Here is a 25004-nt window from a genome sequence, read left to right as displayed (position 1 = left end):
AATCTAGAAGAAAAAGGGAAGAATATTGTAGGTCTTTGAAAATATAATTTATAAAGAGTGAAGCTTATCTCAGAAATCAACTTTTCAAAAAATAACTTCCCAAAGATGCGCCTTCGAGGGAAAGGAATCTCTGTTTTGTGAAATGCAAAACTAAAATGAATAAATCTCTAACTATGACAACTGCATTATTTACAGTAAATGATTAAAAAAATTGTTAGTGTAATATCACCCACCTAGTGCACTTTTTAGTGCATCTTAAATAAAAGGTTCTTAAATCTTTTTATAATTTATTTTAAGTTTTCTACTAAATAAGTGGTAAGTTACTATTCTGTTTATTATTAAAAATTATCAAAAGAAACATTAATATTAGTATATATAATTAAGTTATTGTGAAACAACCCTCCTAGGGTTCCTTTGAGGTCATCCAGCAGCCTAGAGTTAATCTGTGGAAAAGTATTCACCAATGCATTAAGTGTTTTTACAAAGTGGGTGTACTAAATAGGAACTATTAAAATGTATTACTTCTATGATCAGAATATAGTAAACCTTTACCCATAATTCATCTGTTTTAAGTGATTTTAAAAGCACAAGAAAAATATACTTACGGTTCCTTCCATGGATGGCGTTAAAGTAAATTCATTACTAGTATCAATACATGCTGGCAACACAAAACTATTTATTTCAACACGAGTTTTTAATTCAAAAATAGCAACATCCAGATTAAACTTTAAAGTGACCTTGTCTTCAAAAGGTATATGAATAAATTTAACCTAAAAATAAAATTCACTAAATTAAACATAATTTACAGCAGTAGTTGACAAGTTGAGCCAAAGTTATGGTAGAAATAAATTAAATTTTATACTTAAGATAAACAGCATTTAGAGATTTTTTTGATACACTTGTCAAAAATTAAGTATCAAGTCAATTAATTAAAATCATTCCTCTACTCTCAGTTCTACTAATATCAGTTACCTTCAACCTATAAAAAGTGTCAGTACATTAATGCAAACAAAGAGACTAGGCAAACTGAGAAGAGCTGCAGATTCATATTTTTCACACTTTGGCAAAGAAGCTTTCAATTCTTCAGTGCTTTCCTATAACAGCCTGATGAATTTTCCCATATTGATTCAAATTAACTAACCTAAGTCTATACAACTGGTGGTGTTATTCCATCAACTCCTTTAAGTTTAGAACTTTCATTCATACTTCCCTAAGAATGAAAAAACTCTATGGGTTCTTAAAAATGGTTCTATTCATTATTAAAAAAACAATGGCAGATTTCACTGATCTTTGATAGGCATAGATTCAGTGAAAGGCACAGATCTTGGACTACTTTTGATTGCTTTTGAATCACAAAATTTTGTTCTACAACAATAGGAATATACTTGAGAAATACATCTACAAGTTCTTACTGATCAATCATCTTATTTCTGAAAATAACATTTAAATACATTCATAAAGTTCTAAACATTTCTTACTTGCAAATGGCATATATCCAGGACAAGTCCTGCTTAAAGAATTTTAATTTATTCAGAGTAAATTAGGTTTCTTGTCTTTACATTCAGTATAGAGCATGAACAGGACAGATAAGGCTGCTAACATTGCACACGTTTTCAGACAATACAGGATAATAAAGGAATGGCCGGAGGCTGTTCCTTTACTTTGCCGGCCTCTGTGACGAGTGGTAGCATCTCGGCCTTTCATCCAGAGGTCCCAGGTTCAAATCCTGGACAGACATGGATTTTCACACACACTACAAATCAGTCATCTCATCCTCTGAAGCAATATCTAACAGTGGTCCCAGAGGTTAAAAAAAAATGGAAAAAAAAATAAAGGAACAACAACACTGTGGTAAAAATATGTTACCAACAGATACTTATATTATACATAATGTTAATTACTGACAAATGGTATGATGGTGGTGGAAAATACTCTGACCCACAGTTTAATTTATTGTTTTTTAACTGCAAAAACATTAATATATCAATTTTAAAAATGCAACCTAACAGCTGAATGTAATTATTTTATTAAAATTAATATTTTTGGTTAGGACTGCTTTTTTTATCATATGTGTTAAATACATCTCCAGACATATCTGCTTCTGAGAATATTGTTTTATAAAATTTAACTAAAAAATTAATTTACAATATTAAACTCTAGAGATCTATATTTACCATTTCAGTATTTATATAAAATTAATTAGTTACCTACTACTAAAATCTTTTGCTATAATAAACAAAATCTGTTCAATAACCTTCATTTTAATTTACAGTATTATATTAACTTAAAATTAAATTTTATGTTCATTATGATTCGATAGACCCTTAAATTAAATAATGGAATTAATCTGTTGATATTTTATTAGAAATCAATAGCTATAAATTTAAATCCCTTGCACTTTTAAAAAAATACACATAATAGAAAACAACAAAAATGTAATTATTGAAAAAGTAAGCATAATGATTGGCTAAGGGAAACAATAAATTTAATTTAGATTATTCTAACTTATACTTAAAACTATATTAAAATCATGATCACAAATAACGGTGTCATAGACTATCAGAAGACTAATAAATGTAAAATATACCAATCACAGTGGTGGTGAACATACATTTCCATAGTTTCTTATTTCTTTGAATGAAGTTGAACTTTTAACAGCTGACAGATAATTCATATCTCGAGAAGTTACTTCCAAACAATTAAAAAAACCGTGTTTTACACTAATCATTCCTATGATTGGCAGCAAGATGGACACCTCTACAATCAAACTTTTATGTACCTCAATGATGTTTTTAATTAGATATTATAAAACAACACTTTGATGAAGGTGAGACCTGCAAAAGAACTAAATTTATATTTTATTTTATGCGGACTTCTCCTCATACTGGTACTTGTACAAGGAAATTTATTTAAAACCAATAAACAATTTTTAAGTTTTCTCACAAGCACCCTGCTTCAATTGCAGTAATTTATTCTAGTTCAACTTTCCTTACATGTATAACTATTTCTCTCTGAAAAACCTTTAATCCTAGCTAACCACTACAACAATTGTAGATCCTGGTATGCAGTATATTGAAGGCTTATATTTCTGAAAATAAAACTCATTTATTAAATTCTAATAAGATAATGTTAAATACGAAAGACACCTTAGTGAGTACTTGAAAATGTAAATGAATAATCTTTTATAAGTACTTACATCTCTGAATTGTGCATCTAAATCTCTAGTTTCATTATAGTCTTCATATTCTTTGCCAAATGCAATTTTAAACTCATCGCCAGGCAATACTTCTGTTTCAGGAGTTTTGAACACATGTTTGGTAGCACATTCAGCAACTGTGTAATTCATACAAGAATAATTGTTTTAAATAAGTAAAGGGTTAACACTGTAATTATATGTATCTTTGTATTACTATTCTGATTATTTTCAATCTACAAACTAGAGACATCTACAAACTAAACATAATACAATCTACAATATAATGTTATTGAAAAACATCTAGTAACTGTCATATACACCAATCAATAGTTTGTAAAAATCAAAGAGGCTTGGCATTTACTGAGATATAACTCAATATTAGCAGCTATCACTTTTATATGATCCTGTGATAGAGACAATCTACTGGCAGAACTATTTCGCCGCTACGGAAGCAGCTTCACAGTTGGCTACCACCAATGTCAATATAATGCTACAAGTGAGCATGTCACCACAAATGAACTGTAAAGGAAAGAAATCAAAGGTAATCTGGACGATGTATAGGGAGGGCTATCAACCCTTGAAGGAATGCCTCAGGTGAGTGTTTAATGGTACAAACTGCTGTAAAACAATTTTTTTTTTAATACAAGAACAGATTGCATTTGTTTTAAGTCATGCTCATTTTAAACCTAATAGTATGCAATGAAGTTATGAAAACTGCAAAAACTTAATATAAATTAAAGATAAACCACTGATTACAGTTCATAAAATGTTAAGAACATGCATTTGCATCAAGGAAATAAACTAAATGTTGAAGTGCTTGTATCTAGTTTGTTTTACGTGACATCTAATGTTTGGAATTTACCTAAAGGAAGTTCAATCTAGAAACTACTTGGAAAGGATATTCAGAAAGAGTAAGTATACTATTATTGAAAGGAATTATTCAGGAAACCAGAATCTGTCTGGAATAAACCTGAAATTTTGGGTTACGACCATAATTTTATCGTATAGATTGATATTTACATGAAAAATTTGAGTTATTGGTTAGTTTTATTACTTTACCTTAATCTTCTACTATTTTTATATGATCGTTAATAAATTGTATTAATTACCTACATACACATTAAGCAAATTTCTATCTAATACCTTAAAAACATATATTAAAATTGACAATAAGTATATCAGGATGACTAACCAATCTTTTTCAATCAGAATTAACAAACACATTAATTGTATAAATAAGGAAAATAAAGAACAATCCAATTCTGCTAAACTTATCTTAGAAAATAATCATAATTACAATGCAAATAATTTTATTAATATACTTGAATATTCCAATAACTTTCATAAAACAAATATTATTGAAAAATATTACATATACTTAAATAATAAAAAATTGATAAATGAACAAACAAAATTTGATAATGATGTATTATTTAAACAAATATTAAACAATAATATTGATTCTTAAGTTGGATATACTGATTCATATTAATAAACATAACAACTGAGAGCTTCATACTGACATGACGGACAACATCAACATTATTTTTACATTTTGTCGATCAATTGTTGTATTTATAATTTTTGTTTTTAAAAAATTCAAAATTCATCTACTATTAATTTGTGAAGAAAATAATTATAATCCATAACACATAAATATTCCCGATGATGAACTAATATCTGAAAGCGCTAGGACACAATAACAAAAGTACTTGGTAAGTGGAAATTATTATATAGTTAATTGATTTGTATCTTGTCGGCTAGGATTACCTAATGCACTTTGTGAAGATGATTTTGACAGAAGGGTGGAATTTTGTGTCAAATTTATCATGTTGTGAAGCAAATTCTCATTTCTATTGTTAAGTGATGTGGTCTGATGAATCATGATTCCAACTGAATGGCATAGTTAGCCATTGTAATTGTGTTTATTGATTTAATGAAATCCCTGGTGTAATTATCCGTGGAGTTCATATTTGGTGTGGGACCACAAAAAATAGTGTTAGAATCTTATTTCTTTGAATGAAGTTGAACTTTTAACAGCTGACCGATAATTCATATCTTGAGAAGTTACTTACAAACAATTAAAAAGCCGTGTTTTACATTGACCATCCCTATGATTGGCAGCAAGATGGACACCTCTACTACAATCAAACTTTTATGTACCTCAATGAATTTTTTTCAGAATTGATAGGATACTGACAACAATTGTATGGCCACAAAGTAAATCTGACTTGATTCCCCGTGAATTTTCATTCTGGGTAAGAATAAAAAAAATGGTATTTTCTCCAAATCCAAATTACTTGGACCACCTCAAGCTGTCAATTGATAACTCAGTGAGTTTTATAGACCAGGATAAACTTTATTACAAAAAAATGTATAATACAGTAGTTAAATACTGCCATGAGTGCATAAAGGTGAAAGGACGACACTTTGAGTATTTCCTTGGATGTGTATTAAATGTATAAAAATAACAAAAATGTATGAACTCTTTTTTTTAATTTTTTTTTTCTTTTTATTAGTAACTGGGAAAACTAACTTTAACCCACCTGGCATATTGTAGTTAAAAAGATTCACTTGACTGTAAGTTTCATAATTTAAGTTCTGACTTCAGAATGAAATACCTGTCATTGTAATCAACTAAGAGATTTTGTTCCCTATCATAATATTTGTTTATAAAGATTCTTCAGTGAAGAAAAGTCTATCTTTAACTTAAGTAGTTAAGTGAGTAAAAAAAAAATATTCACAATTTGTGGTATTGTGAATTAACTTCATTTAAAGATATTTTTTTAGTAGAATAAAAGTTACAAATAAAGCAACTAAGTTTAAAAAAGCACACTTCAAGATTAGAAGATAAGCTGCATAAGAAAATGAAAACAGGAATGGTTAAACTTTCTACCTTTAAATTAGAAAACAAGCAAAACCATACCAATAATCTTGGCGTATAACATAGAAATTCAGTGAAAAAATTTAAGTAGTGAATATTTTTTTTTACAATCCACTTGAATAATGATTTTCTGCCTGATACAAGTAATATATCCTACTATTTTTTTGTAAGCAGCCTCAAAACATGTATATAGTATTACATAAAACACATATTTTTTACAAAATTTACTCCCCATGAAAGTATTTTTATTATTAAGTTTAAAAGAGACTAAGCATAATACCAAACAAAATCTTAGAGCCAAAATGGAGTCTTTTATGGAAAGGTATAAGGAGACTACAATACAAAAAAATAGATATTACACAAGAACAGAATGAAGATCATCAAGATGAAAGAGTATCATTTAAATACCCATATGAACATCCAGGAAGAATAACAGCGAGTAATCAACATTTCTGGCAAAATGGACCTACAGGGAAGATTACAGTAAGGAGAATTTAATTTTAAAAAAGTACTTCTATATCATTATTTTTAAAATTATTTGACAGATTTACCAAGAAGATTATTTCATGATGAGATGCCTATTTGAGCAGGCTGTGCTAATAAACATCATTTGTATTAATGAATTTTTTATATTAGTAGTATAGGACGGTGCAGCTGTACATACCTGTACTGTTTGAAGGTAATAATGATCACTAGAAATTAAAGTAAGTTTTTAAATTTCTATAGCATCTGTGTAGAACATTCTGGATACTAGAAAATGACATGAAACTATTTTTCATTTAACTTCTGAACAAATACAGAGTGTCCAGGCTAAAGACATTCAAAAGTAACAGCTATATTAAGAGAACCACTGAATAAAATTTAATAATTTTTTTTTTTTTTAATAAACACAGCAACTCACCAAGCTTTAACGTAGGTTAGTCAAGTTCAATGTGTGCACCTTTTGTAGCTCAGCAGACATCTAGATGATAATCTGATTCTTGCCAGGTGTTTAGGAACAAGTGCAATGTTATTAGATTAACAACTTAGACAATTATCTGTTTTAAAACATTGAAGTATCAAATTTTTCTTTGGTACACACAACTTTTAATAAATTCCCCAAGCAAAAAAGTCCAAAAGAGTGATATCTGGAGATCTGGATAACCATGCAGTTGGATCTCCTCATCCAATCCAACATCTGGGGAAAGTGTTGTTCAAAATCTTAATGAAAGTATGGTGGAGCACCACCTATTGGAAACTGAAGCCTGCAGGAATCTCTAGAAAGCAAAGTTCTCGAGTATGTCAGGTATGTGAGTCCTGTTACAGTGCGCTTCCAGGAAAAAAAAAAAAACAAACTGATGATGCCATTTTTGTGCAATCCTAACCAGACACTGACTTTCAGTGTTCCTTTCATTTTCAATTACTGTATGGGAAGTTTTCAGTACCCCAAATTCAGACAAGTGTGGTTGCCTCAGCTCTAAATAATAAAGTATAAAGATAATTAAGATTAATTATCCTAATTAATTAATTATCCTAATAATTAGGATTTTTTTCGACACCATGCATTACATCTGCAGCAAATTGCATTGTAGGTAGTGATCATTTGGTTTAATGTGATGAAGGAATTGTAACATGTATCTTGCAAACAGAGCTGCTTGTGAACAGTGGAACAAGGAATTTTCAGTTTGTGAAACTAGCCTGCCTTATTGACTTTCCAGGACTGGCTGTCAATGCATTGCATACACGATCCACAGTCTCATCACTAACTGAAATTTTTGGATGATTTCCAGTTTGTGAAACTAAGCTTCAAGTCTTTCTTAAAGTCGTATCTCATTGATGAATAGACTTGAATGTAGGAAGATTGGTATTCCATTCAGTTTGTACACGCTGCTGAACACCCGTAACTGATTGAAACTCCATTAACCAAAGCACGGACTGAAACTTCTGTTGTGGGGTCCATATCTTGACCAACTACTACTGACTACAACTGCATTGTGAGTCAACTTGCCTGTGCATGCATATTCCGCTAATCTTGAAATGTACATAAAAAATCCTGGAGATATTTCCTGTTGATTGAGCCTATGTTTAAGAAAACCGTAATTTCTTAATATAAGCCATTACTTTTGAATATTATGTTATACTCACTGTAAAACATAATATATTCTTCATATTAATCTATTTATTATCTATGTATCATGCATTTATCATTACATTAATCTATATTAACTCATTTTTAAAAAAAAAGAAAACTGTTATTTTATCACTAAAAATTGGATAAAACCATCATATAAAATATTAATGGTCCATAATTAATCTGTTCTGATTGCTTAAGAAAACAAAGAAACACTATATAAATGTAAAAAAATAAAATAAATCTATTACTTACCTGTTAAAACGTGGAATTGTGTAATTAATGTTCCTGCACAAATAGCCTCAGGATAAACATCTGTATTCTTTTTATGATAAATTCTAGCATTCCATGGATAATATAAATTACTTTTTAATTCTTTTTTACCAGCTTCAGTAGAAGTGTCATTTAAATCAAGTATTCCACAACCTTAAATCATAGATAATTAAATTCCAATATTAAAAAATAATTACATCAGAAAAAAAATAAATTAATAAATGAAAAACTTGGTTAGATCTGTCTTTTCTAATTTGTAAACTATCAATTATTCTTCCAAACATTGAATGGATCTATTACAGTCATAAAATACTTTCCTTGACGGTCTTTCCCTATTATTACTTCACAGAAGTCCAGTCTCCAACTGAGCTAAAAAATATTAAAATTTCCTTTGATAATATTTATTTTTCATGTTTAGGCATAGTACATTAAAATAAACTACGAACTGGAATAACGTATGTTTTCTTTTAAGTTATTATCTTTTTAAATAAATGAAAATGAATATGAAAAATACTATTATATCATGGCTATGTAACTGCTAGTTAAATTGGAGAGTATAATTCATAATATATAACACCTTACTAGCAGACTTACTTAAGCTTATTTAAAAATTGATGTCATCTTTACTTTTCATTTATATTTTCTCTGCCTGTATATGCAGGGGTACAAGGAAAGTTTTGCAATACATCTTTATTTTATAATTTTTCAAAATTAATAAATAATTTCCAACACACATGATACATTTCAACATTCTTTGAAACCAGTCTTCAATTAAACCCTGCCATGTTTCAACAAAGATGGGACACACTCATCTTCCCAAGCCCTTCGGAGGTCATCATCGCTTGTAAAATACCTCTCTTCCAGTCTGTCAAGACCAAGGCTTGAGCATCATCAATGTTAAAATTTACTCTTTAAAATTCTTAGCACCACCTAAATATTGTTGTATGATGAGGACAATCCTCTCCAAGTAGAGGAGTCGTTTCCTATAAAAACACTGATCAACATTTAACCCATGTGCAAAATTTTAGCGCAAAATTGCCTGGTATTCAGTTTTCAACCACAATATCACTACCTCTTTCATAAACACAGCTAAAAAGTAATGACACTGAGACAGGGTCTGGTGCAGGTTGGATCGTGTTTAAACAAACAGTAACATCCTCTGATCATCCATTCCATCAAGTTGCAAAACTCTCCTAGTGAACTTTTTGAAGTAATATTACAACATCGGTTTACACGTTCATCTTCAGTTCACAAAGTTGAACATGTACCAAATAGGTGTCTAGGAATTCATGGGTGATCTCATGGGAAACATTTTTAAGTTATACTTAACGTAAAGTTGACGAAATGATTTATTGTAAATCAAAATTTGTAAGGGAAACAGTCCACTTTCTGGAAGAAAGTAGAAAGTCCACTTTCTTTTTTCAAAAAATTTCCTATTTAAATATTCATTTTGCTCCTTCACCATCAACTGAATTTGATTAATCATCTCATATTTTATAAGTGTAAATTTTTAACACAGACCAGTTCTAATGAAATAAACACGCTATAGTTAATTTAAAAGCTATGAATCTGACTCAATAGAAATTCTACTAATCATGTGTACATATCTAATTTGTGGTACATAAAAATAACAAAACTGGTAAAAAAAAAATTGCTGCCTGAGTACACACACATGTCTGTAGAATACCCAAAGAAGGATATGGATCACTAGGTGATCCATATCCTTCTTTGGGCAACTGGAGTTTTATGGAAATAAGTAGTGCAAGATTGTATTAGAGTGGCTTATTATACAAATAAAGAGATTTAATACCACAAAAACTAAAATGATGTTGTGGTATTTTGACCCAGTTTATAAATCCAATAGTTGGATTGAATCCAATAGTTAGAACTGCTTCTATTTTAATAGTATGATTGCAAATTATACTCATATATTGTAAAATATAATTAATTAGAAATATAATTAAATATAAATATAACTAATTATTACTTGGATAACAATGTGGAGTTGTTAACAGCCATTCACCAGTTACTTGGCATCTATTTACTTGAAATAATGATGTATGTGAAGTTGAATATCCTGGTCGACAGGTATATCTGGCAGTGGTTCCTGGATGTACCTTTTCATCACATGGTATAATCTCACCCTCAAGTGAACATTGTATATTCATTGATGTTGATTTAAGTGCAGAACAGAGCTCTGAAATTTAAAAATTAAAATTCTTTTTAATTACAATCCTCTATTGCAACCTCATTTTGTACATTAGGTTAGGTACCTAACCTTCATTGTTTTTAAATTTATTAAATTTTAGATTGATCACATAAAAAAGAAAACTAGATCATTGCCTAATAATGTACTACAATGATTTAAGAATATATTATATTGATTGAGAATTTTTCATAAATTTAAAAATAATGGTGTTTATCCACTGGCCAGTTTATGAGTATGGAAGAAAATGGTATTCTATCTCCCTATCACCAGCCTAATTTATGGCCTATACAACTTTTGTTTTTTAATTTTTTTGAATTTAATTTATTTTGTGTATTTATGATGCATTTCACTAAAGAAGCCATGTGGAATAAGTAAATTATTATTAAATAAATTTGAATAGGGAATATGATATGGAAATTTGTAGAATGAGAAACATTTCAAGCCTAAATACAATTCAGGGCCTGGAACCTTTCAAGTAAAAAGATAGAGCTGCTACCACTTTACCAAAGACTTTGATATTTTGTTTATACATATATATATTTTTATAATTTTAGTGTTTTTTTTTTTGAAGACATAGTCATGAGAAGAAAATTATCAACTGAATTTTAGTGAAAAGTGGTTGTTATGTAATCATGTCATCATATAACCTTCTAAAGTAAAAAGAGGTTTTGAAAAACATTTCTATAGTACTTAACCACCAACTTTTCAAATTATTCTCAAACTGAATGAGAGATTTAACACTAAACGACTTTTTTTTTTGTCTTCAGTCATTTGACTGGTTTGATGCTGCTCTTCAAGATTCCCTATCTAGTGCTAAACGTTTCATATTGGTATACCCCCTACATCCTACATCCCTAACAATTTGTTTTACATACTCCAAATGCTGCCTGCCTGCACAATTTTTCCTTCTACCTGTCCTCCAATATTAAAGTGACTATTCCAGGAAGCCTTAATATGTGGTCTGTAATTCTATCTCTTCTTTTAACTATACTTTTATAAATCTTCTATCTCTGTATTTGAACAATAATTTTTTTTAAATGCTGAACATTTTATTCCAGTCTACATTATCTTTTCTAGGTCAATAAATGTCAAGTATGTTGGTTTATTTTTCTTTAATCTTTCTTCTACTATTAATCTGAGCACTAAAATTGCTTCCTGTCCCTATACTTTTCCTGAAACCAAATTGGTCTTCTACTAACACTTCTTCCAGTCTCCTCTCAATTCTTCTGTTAAGATTTTTGATGCATGACTAGTTAAACTAATTGTTCTGTATTCTTCACATTTATCTGCTCCTGCTTTCTTTGAAATCATGACTATAACACTCTTTTTGAAGTCTGATGGAAATTCCCCTTTTTCATAAATATTACACCAGTTTGTATAATCTGTCAATCGCTTCCTCACCTGCACTGCGCAGTAATTCTAAAGGTATTCCGTCTATTCCAGGAGCCTTTCTGACATTCAAATCTTTTAATGCTCTCTTAAATTCAGATCTCAGTATTGTTTCTCCCCTTTCATCCTCTTTGACTTCCTCTGTAACACCATTTTCTAATTAATTTCCTCCGTATAACTCTTCAATATATTCCACCCACCTATCTACTTTGCCTTTCATATTATATATCAGTGTACCATCTTTGTTTAACATATTATTAGATTTGAATTTATGTACCCCAAAATTTTCCTTTACTTTCCTGCATGCTCCATCAATTTTATCAATGTTCATTTTCTTTTGCTTCTGAACACTTTTATTTAATTCACTCTTCTTTCAGTAGTTTGCACTTCCTGTTTATAGTATTTCTTAATTGTCAATAGTTCCTTTTACTTTCTTCATCACTAGCATTCTTATATTTTCTACATTCATAACAAAACAGATGTTTGACAAGCCAATAAAAGATTAGGAACTGTGATGAGATATTATGTTTTTACTAATTTAGCAGTGCTGTTTTTTATATCTTATGACTGACACATCAATTTTACAAGTTCTATTTTGATAGTTTTGAATTTCATTGCAATTAAAACAAGTCAACAGTCTAGGTATTCTTAGCAAGAGATTTGGATGATTTGAATGGGACACATTTTAGCAACTGAAAAGGATAAGTATAACTGTTACTTGATTTACAAACATATGACTCGATATTATTAACTTTTATCTGTACAGAAGATACGTAAAGGAAATGATAAAATATATAGAAAATTCTGATCCATCTGCATCTCCATATTAAACAGACAGTGTGTAAATTTCATATGCAGTAGGATTTTGTGAATAATTTCACACTTGTATTGCTTTGTTGATCAGTTAATGATTTTTACATAAGAAAGTTGTATCCAAATGTTGAAAAATTAAGTAAAAAACTTTGTGACTACAGCAGCTTTATTACTATTATTTTTTAGAAGGATAATGGGTGATTTATTAAGGAGTCCTGACTTAGTTAATTTGGTAATTAGAAGATTTGGTAGAAGATTGTGTAGAGAATAAGTCCCAGTTTGTAAATATCTATTTAATCTCTAGTAAGGAATTCAAAGATCAGAGTACATGAACCAGATAGTTGAGGATGTAATAAATGTTTAAACTGAAGTATAAGTAAACATCAGAAAGCAGTGGAGAATTTTTTTTTTGGGGGGGGGGGGTGAAAAACGCCTGTGCGTTATCATCACCTGGAATTATCTTCAATAAAAACGTAAAATAACTCTAAAATAATAAAACTTATAAGGTTTAAAATTAATATAAATCATATAATAAAGATTTATTAAAACAAAAGTCAAAAAAGTGAAATAAAACTCAAAACTAATATCGCAGATGGAGTCTTTAAAATATAAAAGTTAAAATAATAGAAAAAAGAAACTATATAAAACTTACCTAATTCCGATAAGTTATGCAAAAGGCTCTCTTCTCGGATAATAAAATTAAAGACATAGAACTAAAAATATCAAAATTGAAAGTAAAGGAAAAAAATTATCAAAAACTCTTCTAGCATAAAAATATATATGATAATATTAAATTTTTTACAGTAACCTGATACTACGCAAAAACAGAAACATCCGGTTCAAAATTTTGTTATTATTGTAAAAGATACCATGGATGTTTCTGGGTAGATTAAATTTACGACGCAATGCTGCATAACATAAGCAGTTTATGAAAATGTGGTGCACAGTCATGCGGCAGTTGCATCGTGTGCATAGAGGTGCGTGTCCTCCTGACATTAGGTACTCGTGTGTTATCCTCGTATGTCCTATCCGTAATCGGCAGAGGACTCCTTCCTCACAACGAGTTTTTCTGCAAGAGGAGTGCCATGGCAACACTGAATCTTTAATCCGTCGGAGTTTATTATCGACGGTAGTCGCCCAGTCACTTTGCCACCTTGCTCTCAGTGATTGTTTTACACGACTAATAAAATCAAAGATAGTAACTCGGGTGGTGAAAGGAGGTTTAATACACGCTTCTTTGGCAGCATAATCTGCTTCTTCATTACCTGGAATCCCTATGTGGCTAGGGATCCAGCAAAAACTTACTTCTGTATTGTGATTACTCAACTCAGCCATTGCATTGTAAATTTCAATGACGACAGGATGTTTGGAATAAAAGTTTTCTAACGCCTGGAGAGCACTATACGAGTCACTGTAAATAAGAATGTTTCTATATTTAGGGTTAATGGTATTAAGAGCCTTATTTATAGTGAGCAGTTCAGCGGTGAACACATTCGTAATACCGGGTAGGCCAAGCATATAAGTTCTTTCATTGACAACAAAAGCACAACCAACAGTATCGTCTTGTTTCGATCCATCAGTGTATATCACCGCGTATGGGTTCGTCTTGGTGAGAATACACTGAAACAATTGCCGGAAAACAGTAGGTGGTGTTGATTGCTTATCGTATGTTGTAAGGTCAAATGTAAAATTTACAAGGTTCATTCTCCACAGAGGATATGAGCACGGACATGATGGAAACAACGATGGAGTGTCAACATTTATATGCTGCAGCAGACGTCGGGTACAGTCAACTACAGGTATAGTACAGCGTGGATTGTCCCCATACTTTCTTAAATTAGGATTTGTAAGAACTGGGTCAAAAGCCGGGTGATTTGGCTGTCCTTTGAGACGGGCAAAATAAGATAAGAAAAGCTGGTCTCGTCTATCCCAAAGTGATGGCTTGCTACAGTCCACAAGTTAGCTTGCGATAGGGCTTGATCTAAACGCACCTGTGGCAAGCCAAAGAAAAGCATGATGTACACCGTCCAGCATTTTAAGCACGGTTTGACGAGCTGAAGAGTAAGTGACACAATCTAAACTGGAACGAACAAGGGAATAGTAAAAACATAACATACATGACCGATCGGCTCCCCAATTGGTGTTACCGCATCATATATAAAGGACCCGCATCATATATAAAAGTTTGGAACAGTTTGTCCTTAATTCCTTTATATATTTACTCCAAGTAAGACGGCTATCAAAAAACAAACCTAGAAACTTGACGTAAGGAGAGATAGCAATAAGCTCTCTGTTCAGAAAGACTTGTGGAATAGAAGGGTTTTGTAGCCGAGAAAAGACTAGACATTTCATTTTGTCAGAAGAAAATGTGAAACCAGTAGTTCGAGACCAAGCCTCAAGGCAAATATGTGTTCTGTAGTAGTCGCTCTGCAGTGGACGTTGAACGGCTCGCAATGTAAATAACAAAATCGTCAACAAATAGAGAACATGAGACAGGAGCCTGTACACAGTTGGTAATACTGTTTATGGCTACAGAAAATAAGGTGCTACCTGAAAGTGAATCGTCTACACGAACACGAAACATTTGGTGATTTAAGAATCCTCGTATAAAAGCAAGCATATTGGCCTTGATTTCCCATCTCTTGAGGGTGTTAAGAATACCACATTGCCAGGCTGTGTCATGTGCCTTTTTTATATCGAAGAAGATAGGAACGAGGTGTTGGCAGTTTAGGAAGGCGTTTTGTATGAATGTTTCCATTGATACTAAATGGTCAATGGAAGATTGTCCTTGTTGGAAACCACACTGTTTCAAAGATAGAAAGCTATGTTTCTCCAAGTACCATGTAAGCCTGCGGTTTACCATTCTCTCCATTATTTTACACAACACGCTTGTTAAAGAAATAGGGCGGTAGCTTGAGGGATTGGTTTTGTCTTTACCAGGCTATAGTGCTGGTATAAATGCTTCTGACCAGCCGGGCGGAAAGACTTGTTCGGAGACTAAACCATTGTAAATATTCAAAAGATGTTGTAGTGCTGAGTTAGGAAGGTGTGAAACCATACCCAGGTGAACGTTGTCTGGTCCAGGGAAAGTTTCACGTGAGTTCTTGAGTGCGTGTAATAATTCTTTAAATACGAATGGAGTGTTTAATTCACCAACCAAATCACCAATGTTTAACGACGATATTTCTATCTGTACTTTCTACCTCTGAAAACAATTATTATATGATGAAGTGAGAGATAACGAGCAGAAAGATTTTGCTAAAGTATTTACTACAGCCGAAGATGGTGAAAGGAGTTCTCCTTCATCAATGAGACCGAGAATAGATTGTCTTGGCGATCTGAAAATTGCATGGATTTTTTTTCAAACAGTAGACGTGGGAGTAGTACCTGAGATAGTGTTCACTTATTTCGTCCATGAATTCCTCTTAGCGTTCAAGAAGACCCGACGGCATACCGCTCTAGCCCTACGGTACAAATTTAGATGTTCAGTTGTAGGTCTATTATTAAATTTGCGTAGTGCTCGCCGTCGATTCTTAATAGCACATTTGCAATCATCATTCCACCATCGAACGGAAGGACATTTAGGATTACCCGATGTTTGTGGGATATATCTGCTGGCAGTTTCAAGTATCATGGATGTAAAAGAGGAACATTGCTTAAGGATGTCCGCACCATCGTTATACTGTGATTGGAAGGCTTTATGATATCTATCCCAATCTGCCCTTTTAACAATCCACCTCCATGGCCTTCTCTTAACCACGTGGTCCACACTGAAACTAATAATAATTGGTTTGTGGTCACTGCCGTGAAAGTTATCACAAACAGACCAATCAAGATGAGGGAGTAAATTCGTTAAGCATATGGAGAGATCGATGTTAGACATAGTACCAGATGATAAAGACATGGTGTGTGAGATCCATTATTCAGCAAATAAAAATCTGCTCAGTACAGATTTTGAGAATTGCCTTTTCTTACTTAAAGGTTGGGCAATCTCGGGAGCAGGCTGTAGGTGAACCACTGCAGTTCGGACATTTTTCACTTTCCTCGCAGTTAGTGTCATTGTGACCTTCGTTAGCACATTGAGCACAGATCTCCATTCTCGAGTAAGATGTTGTGGTGTGACCATACCTTTGGCATCTGAAACATTGCCGTGGGTTGGGTATGAATGGGCGTACCCGAACGGAGAGGTAACCCACTTTCATCTTCTCTGGTGGAACAGGAAGACTGAATGTCAGTATAAAAGACAGTGTCGGTTCTGTTCCATTCTGCCGTTTAATTATACGTTTCACTTCTACAATACCTTGAGTACGAAGTTCATCAGCATTTTCACTTAAATTCATTTCCAGAAGGTCACGACAAAAAATTACTCCTCGGCTGGTATTTAGGTATTTAGGGTCTTGTGGCATGTCATACTTATGTTTATGCTGCCCATATTGGTGAGATGTAATAGGGAACGACTCTGCTCATCGTTAAATGTTTCCAACAGAATTGTTCCATCACGCAATTTCTTAATGTTCCTCGGAGAACCAATACAACCTGTGACGCATATGTTAATCAGGAAAGGTGAGACCTTTTGAAGGGAGCCACCTTCCTGATTATTTTGAATAACAACAAAGCAAACATTCTTACACTTGACACCATCTTCGTCCGCTGTAGCAAGATTATCCTCGTCAGACGAAGCTGACCGAGGCCTTTTCACTAGACTGAAATTGGTGATTTTTTCAGATGGACCACCAACCATCATAGAATTTGCTGAAGGAACTGAAATTCTGGTCTCATGAGAACCGGCGATATAATAGGCTACTCCAGCAGAGAACATGCATACTGGAGCTAGAGTTAAATATAACTGGGTTTGCTCTGGAGCCCAGAGGACATCGTTCGAGACTCACTACATAGAGCCATTCACCCATTGGCACGATAGTTCCCCCCTTAGGTTATGGTTGCGTTTCGTAAGATGTCGCAACACCACCGAGAATAAATGAAAGAGAAAATTGTGTTGGATATTGTTGTGTGGTTGAGTAAATGTATATGTTGTAATTTGTGTAGTGTTCTTGGTGTAGTATATGTGTATAGTGTAAAGTATTCTGCAGCTAAGTGTGTAGCGGGAAGAAAAGCTGCAGAGGCTAGGTCCTTGGGGATTCCAACTCCCAAAGTCTTAAAGAATTAAGACTCCCCATCGGGGGAGAATATTAAACCAGTCAAATGACGGATGAAAACATAAGGGAATATAAGAAGTGGAGAATAGCATCAGATCGGTAACTGTTTAAAAAAAATAAGAAATATAATTTCCAAGGTAATAATAGCAAATTACACTGGTCAACAATGATTTGTTAAATGAAAGTGAAGAACTGATTCTTATAGTATTTTTCATGCTGATTTTGGAATCAGAATTCTATCAGGCTTAGTTTTTTTGTAACTACCATTCTTATTTTCAGGTAGTATTATCCATGATCTTAATTAAGCATAGCATTTTGTGAACATATTTTATTAAATTATTTATCAGCTAAATGGCTTTTGCTTATTTATTACAGCCCCTTAATTGTGGTCACATTGATTTATTAGATGTTAGTCATCATGTTTATAATTTACACACTAATTAAAATGAACAAGAATTTGACTCATTCTGACTATTTTAATCATACTATAATCATATCATCTACTTAATTATTACTGTCATTATATTTACTTTTGAACTGTCATGCAGACTAGAGAAATATTCTCATTCAAGTGCTAGTTCTCGTATATGTAACGGTAAGTTTTGAAGCTGGCTTTCATATTTGCAGGTATATGTTGTTCAGAAAAGTAAGTGTATGTTTATTAAATAAGTATCTTTATAAAGTGTTTCTTTTTAAACAATATTAGTTATTGTAACCTATTAACAATGCCTCACAGCTGCATTAATCATCCAAACAATTTCTGCTACATCTGTGGTGATATAACGTTGAAGTCTTGGTAAAGAAATATAACTCCACTGATAAAAAAGTTGTATGAACTGTATTTTGGATGTAAATTAGGTGATCAGGACAAATCTTGGACTCTTCATATTTGCTGTGCTTCTTATTTACACTATTGACTGGTTGGCTAAACCACATTTTTTTAAAGAGTCACATACCATTTGCAATTTCCAATGGTTTGGAGAGAACCAAAAGATCATACCACAAACTGTTATTTTTTTTTATTTTTGTGTAATAAAAATATCAGGGGTAACAGCTAAAACTAGATGTACTGTTATTTATCCTGATATTTCCTCTGCTATATGGTCAGTACTACACAGCCAAGAACTTCCAATTCCAGTACCACCAGAAACATGCAACTCAGATGAAGATGAAAATGCCATATCTTGTGTTGAATTATCAGGCAATGAAGAAAGAAATCCAAACTTTTTAGAAAATAGATGTACTGAACCTCATTTAATTAATCAGTCAGAATCAAATGATCTGGTTTGTGATCTAAATTTATCAAAGAATCAAGCAGAAATACTGGCATCAAGACTGAAAGGATGGCATCTTTTACAACCACACACTAAAATAAGTTGCTTTCCATGACAGACAGTCAGAATTTGAACGCTTCTCCTCTCAGTATGAAAACAGTATACTGTAATGATGAGGACTCTTTACTGGAAGCTTTCAGACATATGCACCATCCTGATGAAAGGTGAATTTTTAGTGACTCATCAAAACTTAGTTTAAAAGCTGTTCTACTTCACAATGGAAATAAATACCCTCAATACCATTAGCATACGCTGTTCACATGAAGTTGTCTTATGAAAATATGAAACTTGTATTGAGCAGGATTCAGTATGAAAAATATTTAAGGCATATTTGTGGAGATCTGAAAGTAATAGCGCTTTTACTTGGACGGCAACTTGGATGCACTAAGTTCTGTTGCTTTTTGTGCGAGTGGGACAGCAAGGATAGGAAAAACCATTACATAAAGAGCAGTGGCCAAAAAGAGAGGTAGGACCGACTGTAGCAGAGAACATTGTTAGTCAGGCATTAGTAAAACCAGAAAAAGGTTATTCTCCACCACTACACATTAAGTTAGGTTTATTCAAAAATTTTGTTAAAAGAATGGATCATAATGGAGCAGGGTTTCAGTTTCTAAAAAACAAATTCCCTAATATAAGCAATAATAAAATAAAGGAAGGTATCTTTGTTGGACCACAAATAAGAAAACTAATGAGTGATTCCGCATTTGAATGACTAGGAGGTTGCTGCATGTAAATTATTTCAAAATATAGTAAAAATCTTCCTTGAAAACCATAAGGCCAGTAACTAGAGAACTTGTGACTGAATTCCTTCAAAACTACAAAAAACTTGGATATAACATTCCACTCAAAATCCATTTCTTACATTCACATTCGTTTTTTTCCCCTAACAATCTTGGTGCTATCAGTGATGAATATGGAGAATGCTTTCACCAGGAGTTATCTACAATGGAAACATGATACCAGGGAAAATGGAACCCAAAAATGTTAGCTGATTACTGTTGGAATCTAAAGAAGGATCTACTACAGCAAATTACAGCAGAAAATCTGAAAGAAAGAAATTTTAGGCGAGTATAAAATACATGTAATATATTGTCATATTACCTTCACCATACATTTTTTGTTTCAAAAGAAATTTCAATTACAAAAAAAATGAGCCTGATAGAAAAAAAAATCTATAAACATATATGAAACCAACATAAAAAGTACTACAAGAATCAGCCATTCCCTCTCATTTAAGAAACAAAAAATTAAATTTTGTTGACCAATGTTATTGTAATATAGTTGAAATGTTTAAAATACATTTAACTCTGTTAATGTCATTACTAATATTATCTGCAGATAATATATTATTGAAAATGTAGCTACCGTAACCAAGTAAATTTTTTAAAAAATTGGCTAATAAAAATAAGCAAATAAATAGGTAAATAAATTATACGTTTTTGCAACTATAATTTTGTGTTTTTTTCTTTAGAAGTAATCTTTGCAAGAAAATTATAACAATGAACACTAGCAGGCTGTGCAGCAAAGATAAAATGGATGTAGTACTAACAAGATTATATCATTCAATAAGAGCTAATATGCATCTGATAATTAAAGAATAGATTTTACAATAAATTTTTTGGGGATAAATTGGGCTAAGAAATTAATAGGGTTTTTATCAATGAGAAACAACCACAATTGTGTTGATGTGCTGTGTAGTCTTCTTGTTTGCAGTATAATTAATTATATATCTAAATTCTCAAAGAATATGAGTATAAGAGAAAACTAGTCACAAATATAGTAGGATGTGTTAACTTACTGACACAAGCTGTGTTTTCTGGTTGCCATTTTCCATCATTACAAAGAGCAAATGTATATTCCTTTTTAGGTTGTACATATCCATTATCACAGTTTATAAATATAAGCTGAAAATGTTTTATAATTTCACTCTCATCAACTTCTGTACAGTTCTTAAAGTCAGTACATAGTTGACCAATTGAATATTTTGTACCAATTGAAGAAGGGGGCATGGTACAGTCACTTTCTGGATTGCTGCAATTGAAAAGTAAATAAATATAATAATAAATCATAGCTGTTAACTTCAATAATAATAAGTAATTTAATCATTAGCATGATATTGTTCATTTAATTTAACTTAGGAGTATGCAAATAATACTTTCAAATCATTTTTATAGAATTATTCTGTATTTATATGTTTAAAGTTTTTATAATGAAAAAATAGTTCTCTAATTTTTCTCAAAAAAAAAACTTTTATTTTTTTCAGTTTTAAGTTCAGTTGTAATTACAACAAAGAAGAAGACTAGCAGAAAATCTGAACCATATACATTGAATTATCTTCTTGATTCTGACTAATACAATGAATTTCAATTACCTCAATATGTAACATATATTGTAGTGTTTTGTGAACAAATTCAAGTAAGTAAGGATAATAGTTATTAAAGCCTTAGCCTTAGTAGTTAGCCTTAGCTAACCTGTAAGTGAAACATTTCATCTTAGTATACATGCAAGATTCTCAGCCAGGGAAACAATGGTTTTAATTTCAAGCAATGGTTACTTAATTTACAATCTTACAAGAAGTTACCTAATAATTCACTGTACTCACTAAATGTAACATTTCTTACACTTTTCCTTGAAAGTTCAAAGTCCAGTGTAGCATACAAAAAACATATTAGATCATACTCATTTCATTATAATACACCCATCCACAAATTATAACTAAATACAACAAATCACATGTTCAAATACTACAAAGGAAAAATCAAAATACTTATTCATTGTTAGATATGAACACAAAAGTATATTTATACAAGTATCACCAAGCAAATATCTCTCATTCTTCCAAATATGTACCCATTCCTGAGCACTATACACATAAAACACTATGTATATATAATTTTTACTTCCTTGTTCAAAGTAAAGAAAATATTATGATCGCAAAAAATTTTGGTTTTCAGATTTCATTTTGAAATATCCATTTTGATCACCCTGAATCCATTTTGACTAGTTCATCATGACATCTGTACGTATGTGCATATGCATGTATCTCATATAACTCACAAATGATTAGCCACAGAATGTTGAAATTTTGGATTTAGGACTGGTGTAACCTCTAGTTGCGAACCTCCCCTTTTGATTGCAATAGACTGGACCAAAAGTGTCCAAAAAAGTCCAAAATCCAAAAAATTTAGATTTTGGACTTTTTCTTAATGGCAGCCCCAATTGAGAGTTTTTCAATGATATATCTAGTGGTATTTATTTTCATTAGTTCCAGAGTTATAGCCAAATAAAATTTTAATTAATGAAATATTTGGATCTTACTAGGGGAAGGCACATTGGTACGAATCAGACTTCATCTCTTTTTTTTCTTTTATTGACCTTTTTCTTTTAATTTAAATATATTGATTTATTAATAATTATTAACCACTGATTGTAAAAAAAAATTTATGATAAATAATAATTCAATAAAAGTAAAAAAAATATGAAAATATTAATGAAAAAAATTTTTATGTAATTTTCATTTAAAGAAAATGTGTATGTGTAATTTAATAGGCATATTTAATTAGCAAGTCATGTGGTATCCACATTAGATTTTTTTTTCTAACAATAAAAGTATTCTGAAGTTTGTTTAGATGTTTTTGAGTTTTGAAAGTTTTTTCATCAACTTTAATTATATTATATGAAAAATCTACAGAATTCATTTCTTTAAAAGACTGAATACAGAACTAAAAAATTATAGAACTATTTTTTTAACTTAAATCATTATGAATTTAAACAATTTGGAAAATAATAATAAAAATATTTTCTTTTTATATACTATAAACTATTACAATTTAGTTACAACTTTACCTGTATCAAGAATGCTAGATATTATGTTTTTTAAGGATCATTTATGACTATTTAAGTAATAATTTAATTTGATTGATTACTAATTTAAATATTAGATATAAATCAGTTTTTTAGAGATATAGGAATCTTGGCCATTACATTATGGGCACCTCAGTTTGAGCCTGAGTTTGGTTTGTTTTTTCACTAAAATTAGCACAAAAGGCCATCACCAACTAGTCAAGGACTTATTTTCTAATCCCCGAGGAAGAAACAAAATCTCCAGACATTCGTAAAGAGAGAGTTAACACTTCTTTTCAAGCCTTAATAAAAAAATAACTACCCTGCAGGCTGTACATAGAAAGTCATATCCAGTATAGTTCACCACATCTGTTAGTAATTTTCTTTAATGGCTAATGACTTCTTTTTGTAGCATTCAAATAAATAGTTGATAATCAAGACTGAAAATAATGGCCTAAGGACCTTAGACGTGTAACAGTGAGCTGTTTTGTAATTCAATTCTTTTCTACTTAAATGTCTCATTTATTAAAACTGATATTGACAATGAAACTGAAAATGTTATGTGCATAAAATGTAATTTTTATAGTAATAGAGAACAACAATGACATTATTACTGTAACAATTACTATTTTCAATCATTAGATAAATAATTATTACTATGATTGTCATTGTTATTACTATCATATTACTGTATATATTTTTTTATTATTTTCTATATTTCTTAAAGATGATGTGTATGTAAGAATTACAATTTCCATAAAAGTGAAATTAACCAATAGAATTAAAAGAAAATAAATTTAGCATACTAAATTTAAATAGAATGATTATGTTTTAAATTAATTATTGAAGAGTATAGATACATTGTTTTAAAGGATGGTTAATGCGATAGAGATGCCTTAATAAACAATGTGAACTTTATTGATAGCATAATGTGCACATTGCTGAATAATGTTGATTGTGTGTGTGCGCGCTCGTGCGCGCGCGCGCATTCTCATACAAATAAAATTATTTTGTAAATTATGTGAGATAAAATTATTTACCTTAGATTTTTAATGTCACTTTCATTTCTGTAAGAATTAAATGGCCTTGAAAATACATCTACTGTGACTCCTGCAATTGAAATAATTATTAATTCACTTCATTAAATGCTTCATTTAACTACATTAAATAAACTGAATAATTTTTTAGAGTACCATTTTTCCCATTAACAAGAATTATTAATTTAAACGAATAATTCTAGTTGTCATAGTTCGGTTGGACAAGCGACTTACTGTGTACTGAATGTCCTGCATTTGCTTTTTGGCATGGGCTTGGCATTTTTTCATCACTTACAATTCAACTCATTATCTATTTACAAAAAACACTGATGTAGAAAATGTCCCAAAAAAAATTAGAAAATTTTCCATGTAATTATATTACATTTTTAATTTTTTTATAATTTATGTTTTTTTATCAAATTTAAATGTATCATAAAATAAATTGTTGCTACCAGAGCATTTAACTCTAAAATTTCAAATGAGAAAACAGGGATTTTGTTTTAGTAATGATGTACAAAACATTTCAAACGCTAACTGAACATTTCTTATTTGAAAGGAAAAATATAAAGATTCAGAGATTATTAACACTGTTTGTTTTTAATATAAACCACAGTGAGACTTGCTTTCAGTTTAGAGTTGTTAAGTTCATTAGAGCAATATTCTAAGATAAACCATTGATAACGAGCCATATGTAATAAATAGTTCATAAATGTTTTTATTCTTATTTAACAACTAAGATAATGAAATACAGATTGAATTT

At 31.1% G+C, this 25004-nt stretch overlaps 1 protein-coding gene across 1 annotated transcript in view; it reads right to left on the bottom strand.

Moving 5' to 3' along the window:
• The window catches only part of LOC142325161 (coagulation factor X-like), a 32447-nt gene that overhangs the window by 5661 nt on the left and 1782 nt on the right, over positions 1-25004 (bottom strand). Inside the window, exons 2-7 of the mRNA XM_075366564.1 lie at positions 24248-24317; positions 21163-21395; positions 10451-10660; positions 8446-8616; positions 3197-3333; positions 606-770 (exon numbers count right to left, since the gene is read on the bottom strand). Coding sequence (XP_075222679.1) covers positions 606-770; positions 3197-3333; positions 8446-8616; positions 10451-10660; positions 21163-21395; positions 24248-24317 — 986 coding nt within the window. The remainder of the gene's footprint in view (positions 1-605; positions 771-3196; positions 3334-8445; positions 8617-10450; positions 10661-21162; positions 21396-24247; positions 24318-25004) is intronic.

The sequence above is a fragment of the Lycorma delicatula genome, chromosome 5, assembly GCF_047948215.1.
Source record: "Lycorma delicatula isolate Av1 chromosome 5, ASM4794821v1, whole genome shotgun sequence".
In the NCBI taxonomy this organism is placed as follows: domain Eukaryota; kingdom Metazoa; phylum Arthropoda; class Insecta; order Hemiptera; family Fulgoridae; genus Lycorma; species Lycorma delicatula.
The sequence above is the reverse complement of the archived record's forward strand: the minus strand, read 5'-3'. Positions and strand labels throughout refer to the sequence as shown.